The sequence below is a fragment of the Elephantulus edwardii genome, unplaced genomic scaffold, assembly GCF_000299155.1.
Source record: "Elephantulus edwardii isolate Elephantulus edwardi_28Jun2011 unplaced genomic scaffold, EleEdw1.0 scaffold00109, whole genome shotgun sequence".
Taxonomy (NCBI): Eukaryota; Metazoa; Chordata; class Mammalia; order Macroscelidea; family Macroscelididae; genus Elephantulus; species Elephantulus edwardii.
The window spans coordinates 982128-989150 of NW_006399859.1; the positions used below are offsets into that span (position 1 = coordinate 982128).

General features: G+C 43.1%; 1 protein-coding gene across 1 annotated transcript; it reads left to right on the forward strand.

Annotated features, from left to right (window-relative positions):
- The first annotated feature begins 670 nt into the window (after positions 1–670).
- FANCF (Fanconi anemia, complementation group F) lies at positions 671–1748 on the forward strand. The gene is given in 2 exon segments (XM_006903703.1): positions 671–1447; positions 1449–1748. Coding segments are annotated over 2 exon segments (1077 nt in total).
- Positions 1749–7023: the final 5275 nt, after the last annotated feature.

Here is a 7023-nt window from a genome sequence, read left to right on the forward strand (position 1 = left end):
GGATGGGTGTGTCAGAGGCGGTGCGGTTGGCGCAGGATAGAGCAGGGTTTAGAGCTGTTGTGCATAGGGTCGCTAAGAGTTGGAAACGATTCGAAGGCACATAACAACAACAATTTCCTTTTAAGGGAATTCTGGTGGTTTAGTGGCAAGAAGTTGTGCTGCAATCAGCAAAGCAAGAGGGTTGGGGGCCACCAGCTGTTAGGATGGGGAGGGGGAGGAGAAGGATGAGCAATCTCCTCCCATACAATTAGCTGCCTCTGAAAACCCGCCAGAGGATCAGCTGTGGGTCAGTTAGGACTCTACAGTACACAACAACAACAAAAACAACTTCTTTTTAAAGCTATAAACCTTTAAAGGAAACTATTACGCTGTTTTTGCTAACAACTCAGAAATGGAGATATTTGGGAATTACAAGGTCTGGTATTCACGGTAGGTTGACCTACTTTTATGCTTCCAGAGTTTTCCCAAATCAGTAGCAGCACAGGAGCTGTAAGGACTTGCTTCAAATGAAGTTTCCTGACAAGGAAGCCGCCACGAAACCGAAGTCAGATTGACAGCACCTTTGTCCAATAGCGCCGGAGAGAGGCGTATCCTCTCACGGACGCTCCAATCGCCTGTGTAGAGTCGCGGTCTCCGGGGCGAAAGCGGAAGTGGGGCCTCTGCAGGCCACATGGAGCCGCTGCTCCAACAGCTGGACCGCTTCTCTGAGGTCCTGGCAGTCTCCCGTAGCACCCACGTCAAAAACTGGGACCCCGTAACTGTGGGTCGGGCTTTGCAGTGGGCTCGCTACCTGCGCCATGTCCATGGACGCTTCGGTCGCCATGCCGGCATCCGCGCGGCTTTGGAGCGGCGACTGCGCGAACAGGGGAGGCAGCAGGGCCGCTCTGGGCCGGGCCCAGTGTCCGAACTGACAAACTTCGAGTCCCTGGGACGCTGTGACATCCTGTTAGCCTTGCGTCTGCTGGAGAACCGGGCCCTCGGGGATGCTGCTTATCACCACCTGTTGCAGCAGCTCTTTCCGGGTCCCAGCGTCCCCGACACCGACAGCGAAGGGGAGTCGCTCCAAGCCGGCCTGGCCCGCCTCGCCCGCCGCCGGGCCGCTGTGCACATGCTGCGCGTCTATTGCTCCCGAGAGATGCCGGCGGTCCTGGAGGACACGCTGGTGAAGACGCAGGCGGAGCTGCTGCTGCAGCGTCTGCAGGAGGTGGGCGCGGCCGGAGCGGGCGGCCTTCTCAGCCGCCTCTGGGGGCGCTTGTCGCAGAATAGCTTCCTGAAGGTGGTCGCGGCCGCGTTGCTGCTACCGCCGGCTCCCGGGCGACCCCTCCAAGAGGGCCTGGAACTGGACCGCCCCGGAGCACCCCGGGAGGGCATGCAAGAGCTGGCCTCTTGGCTTTTAGGAAATTCGGACGTCCGGGCTGCTTTCTGTCGCACCCTCCCAGCTGACCTGTTTAGCCTCGGTGGCCGACCACCACGCGGGGCTCTTCCGAGTCTACCTGGGTCTGCTAACCGACTGGGGTCGCCATCTGCACTATGACCTGCAGAAAGGCAGTTGGGTTGGAGAGGAGCCTCAGGGTTTGTCCTGGGAGGAGTTGCACGCCAGGTTTCAGAGCCTCTGCCAGGCTGCTCCGCCCCTGAAAGATGAAGTTCTAACCACCCTGAAGTCTTACAAGGTGCAGGATGGAGATTACCAAGTCCCTGGGCTTAGCATCTGGACAGACCTGCTGTTAGCTCTTGGTAGAGGTCCATGATGTTGCACTGGGGAAAAGACAAGTTCTAGGTCGCAACCATGGCGTTGGTTCTCCACAGACAACGTCTTGTTAATTGTTCTCTTAAATAAGGTTTACAAAATTAAAGTTTCTGTATTCTCACCACATTTCTACCATCATTTTTCAGAAATATTAGTGGTGCTAACGTTTGGTGATTTATCCAATTCATTATAAATAAATAGATAAATAAGTAAATCAATCAATTTGTAAAATAATTGGCTTTATAGTACCACTGAGGTGTTGGAGAAGAGTTTTGAATGTACCTTGGACTGCCAGGAGAACCAGCAGGTTCGACTTAGAGTGAAATCAGACTGCTCCTTGGAAGCAAGGATTCTGAGGCTTTGTCTGACATACTTTGGGCATGTTGCAAAGAGGGACCCGTCCTTGGAGAGGGACACCATGCTTGGAAGGGTGGAGGGACGGAGAAAGGAAAACCATCGATGAGATGGATTGACACAGTGACTGGGGTAATGAGGTTAGGTGTGTCAGAGACAATAAAGGTGGCACCGGATATAGCAAGTTTCAGGGCCGCTGTACATAGGGTTGCTATGAGTCGAAGTGACTCAACGGCACATACTATTAAACAGTACCACGGATAGAAGTGCTATCAGTGACATGTTAAAATATTCTTAAGTGGTGGAACTAGTAGTGGTTTTCTTTCTAAAAAACCAGTTTCTAATTATCTTGGAAAGATAAGGACTATTTAGAGAAACCATCCTCTAAAAAATACACAATGCTTAGGACACTTTATATATCAGCATAGTTAACATTTATGGTTTTATCAGTAGTGAAGATTTTCTTTCGTCAGTGTCATTTACTCACTGGTACTGAGTTGAAACGGCCCTTAAGCCACAGCTGGTTTTTAAAGGCAGTAAATTACACAGAAGAAAATTGCCATATTGCCTAGAGCAGCTGGTGGATTAGAACCAAATGCTTTTGGGTCGGCGACACAATGTATGTCAAAATGTTGAATTGAAAAGCTAACTCTTTGGAGGTTAAGCCTTACACGATGACCTTGCTAACCAAGTGTTCCAGTCAGCCAAACTTGTATTAAAATTTATTCCAAGCATTTCTTATTTCTCTAACTGTTGAGATTGAAGAACTAAATAATAAAACATTAAGTCATAAATTTAAAAAAAACAAACCACCAAAATCCCAAACACCCCAATCCAACGTATATAAATATATGCCTTTGGATATTTAACTCTTGAGGATAGTTAACATTTTAATTAAAAGGCCCAGGTGTCAATGATGTTTCTGTCATTGACCAGACTCATAAACCATAACTTTGGTTAAAAAGTTGCTTATAGGTTTAAACAATTTATATAAACTTACTGAAAGCTCTTTTGTTTCCTTGGTGGCTGCCCAGTGGGGATAGTGAAGCTTCATCTCTTATACTTTGGACATGTTGCTGGCAGAGCCATTGCATTAGCCCTTGTTGGGGGACTTGGTCTTTAGCTACTTTAACTGCTGACATAATGGTCTTGCAAATCCTCAACAGCTTTCGGACCACTATAAGAGAGAGAGCTTTCTACAGTGTGAGGTACCCTGTGAGGTGATGGTGGTGGAGAGACAGTGGACACTGTGACACTACTGTGAAGAGAATGTGACAAGGTAGAACTAGAGGAAATCTGCATTTATGTTATAAATGTTTTGCTTGCTAGATGATTGAAGCATTAGAGTTAAGCTGATTTATAACCATTCTGAGATAAAGTTTGTTTCATGATTAAAGAAACCAGAGACTTCTTGCATTTGTGCTATTTAATAGAATCCAATTGTGCTTTAACAAAGCAATTGTGCTTTGTGGGATTTTTTTACTAAACCTGGACTTGCATTGTGTTAACATTCTTTGCCTCACACATTCTCCAACCTAATAAACCCCACAACTATGAGGAAAGTCTGTGAGTTAACAATAAACTTAGACTCAGTGATTGTTGGAAATAGCTGCAGGAGCATGTGGGGTGGCATATCTGATTATATAGCTATTTGTATAGTGCTATGGACATTATTGATGGGGACAGTTCCCCTTTATGAAGCACATTGAAGTCAGCCTCAGCCTCTGTCACATAGCATCTGCTCCTTACAATAGCACAGTATTTAGTCTATGGTGAGTATACCAAATGTTTAAATAAACTCAGGATTAGAATTATAGATCTTTATACTTTCACTGACAAACAAAATTAAATAAAAAACCACTTCCCATACAGCATTTCTAACTCATGATTCTCCCATGTGTTGAGAGATACAAAATAGCGCTCCTGATAGGAGATCAGCAGGACTTTTCCACTGAGGCACTTCTGATTAGTTACAAACTGTTTACCTTTTGCTTAGTAATCAAGTGCTTAATTGTTTGCAGTATCCAAAGACTCCTAGAAATCAAATAAGGACTTGAAAAGGTGCCCCTATGTTTATGATCCCTTGAGGGACCAGAGAGGGATGTATGTGTGTCAGGAAAAAGTAGGTCAGTGAAAGAATCACAACATGATGTGACTGCCACAATGGACTTGAACATGGCTGAGATTGTGAAGTTGACACAGGGCAGGGCAAAGTTATGATCTGTTGTTCATAGGATTGTTATGAATTGTAGTTGGCTAGAGGGCACCTAAAAGCCATATTTTAGAGGTAACCCTTGTTAGGTGCTGTCAAGTCGAATACGATCTATGGCCTGAATCAGACGCACCTTGGTCCTCAAACTGACATCAATACTTCTCAGTAATTTGGAGAGATCCCTAACTGCAGACTTTCCAGTACGTCTGCTGATTTCTTGACTCCTGATACCAAGGAAGATGGATTCAAGTAAGATGAAGTTGTTGACAATTTTAATCTTTTCTCAATCTATCATGAAGTTGCCTATTGGCCCAATGGTAAGAATCTTTGTTTTCTTGACATTAACATGGAATCCTTTCAGTCTTAAGATTCAGTGTTTATTTTTCTTCATCTGCATCAAGTTTTTACCTTTAATGTCATCAAAGTGTCAGTCACTTGTATATTCTTCTAGCTCAGGTATTTTTCTCAAATGTTAGACTAGTATATATACAATAGTCAACTAAAGACTTCCTCTTGGTACCCAAGCCCAACATGACCTGAAATGTCATTCATAACACCATCTTTCCAGTTTCTCAGAGCAAAAATCTAAGTGTCTTACATGATTTTTCTCTTTTCCTTTATATCTGATATTAAAAGCCGTTAGTTAAATAGACAAATACATTCAGAATTTGACTACTTCTTACCATCTCTCTTGCAAAACGTCTGGTCCAGGCCATTGTCATCTCTTACTTGGATTCCTGCAATAACCTTTAGGATTCTTTATTTCACTTTTATCTCTACTATATTAAACGTAAGATATGTTATTCCTATATATTCTGGACTGGCTTCTCAGGGTCCGTCCAATGGTCTACAATGTCTATATAATCAGCACTTGCCTCTTTAGTATTTTCTTTCTTTAGTGTCCTCTCTGGCCTCTTTACTACCCTCTGCTCCAAGCTCACTGACCTCTTTATTGTCCCTAGAACATAACAGGTATAATTCTTCCTTAGTGCTTTATTTTACTGTCAGAAGACTCTTCCCTCATTTACCTAATTAAACATTTATGTGCTTTAATTACTTGCTCAACTCTTCCCTCTTCAAGAGCTCATCTATTTATCTCAATAAATGAAGCAATTTTTCCTAACACCAACTTACCTCACTATCACCTCCCTATTCCTGATCCCCCTTGTGCTGTTCCAACCTCAATTAATTTCCATAAAAAAATGTTGTTATATACCATCGTCAATTCTGACTGACTCCTAGCCATCCTATGAACAATGGCTCTGAACTTTGTCCTATCCTGAGCCAGCCTCACCATCTCTAACACACCTGACCCCATTACCGCAATCACTGTGTCAGTCCATCTCACCAAGGGTCTTCCTCTTTTACACTGACTTTCTACCCTTCCATGCATCATGTCCTTCTCCCAAAACTGACCCCTCCTGACAACATGCCCAAAGTATGTGAGATGGAATTTCACCCTCCTTGCTTCCAAGGAGTATCCTGGTTTCACTTTCTCAAAGACAGACTTATTTGCTCTCTTGTCTATGAAAGAAGAGTATATTCAATACTCTTCTGCAGCACCACAATTCAAAGCCATCAATTCTTCTGTAATCACCTGCTAATTTACTTGATATCCAGTTAATTCTTGGGGCCTTATTTTTTGCCAGTGATTTCAGTACAGCTTACACTCTTCATTTCCATTGGTTCTTATTCATATGGTACTTACTGAAATTTTTCAGTGTCAAGCAATTCTTTTTGGTACAGTAGCTGTGTATTCCTTCCATCTTTTGCTGCTTCCTGGATCATTCAAGATTTTGCCATAGCATCTTCAAATATTGTCACTTAAGGCTTGAGTATGTTTTTCACATCTTTCAATTTGTGAAATGCCAAGTGAGCTCTTCTCTTTTATTCTCAATGCCAATTCTTTGCACATTCTGTTATAATACTTTGCTTTGTCTTCTTGAGCTTGTATTGGACAAGTCCACTGTCAGTGACTTCTCCAAATTACTGAGGAGAAATTATATCAGTTTAAAAACAAATGCATTTCTGATTCAGGCCATGGTCTTTTCAATCACTTGCTATGCGCCTGAGAGCTGGAAAATGAATAAAGATGACAGAAGTAGAATTGATGCCTTTGAGCTGTGGTGTTGAATATCTCATGGACTGCCAAAAGAACAAACCAATGTGTCCTGGAAAATGTGTAGCCAAAATTCTTGAAGCCAAGGATCTTGAAGCTCTGTCTCATATTCTGTTGATATTGCTAGGAAAAGCCAATTCTTGCAATGGGGCATCATACTTGGAAAGCTAGGGGGTCAGGAAAAAAGAAAGGAAGATCCTCAATGAGATGGAGTGACTGTAACAATGGGCTCAAATGTGTCAGAGTTGGTGAGGATGGCAGAGTATAGGACAGAGTTCAGATCTGTTTTCCATAGAACTGCTATGAGCCATACTCGATGGAACCTAATAACAACCACAACAATTTTACTTACATATTTATTATTTTGTGTGTACCCCTTTTCTGAAATATAAACTTTTCTAGAACAGGATTCTTGGTTCGTTTGTTCAATAATTAAACCTCAAGAGTGAACAGTCATTAGCAAAAATTGAAAGCTAACAATGTATTTGCTAAGTTAATGCACACATGAGTGAAATAGCTTAAAACCCTCCCATGGCTCTGCATCTCACTTTAAATAAAGACCTTGAACGTTCCTTTTATGATTCTGAAAAT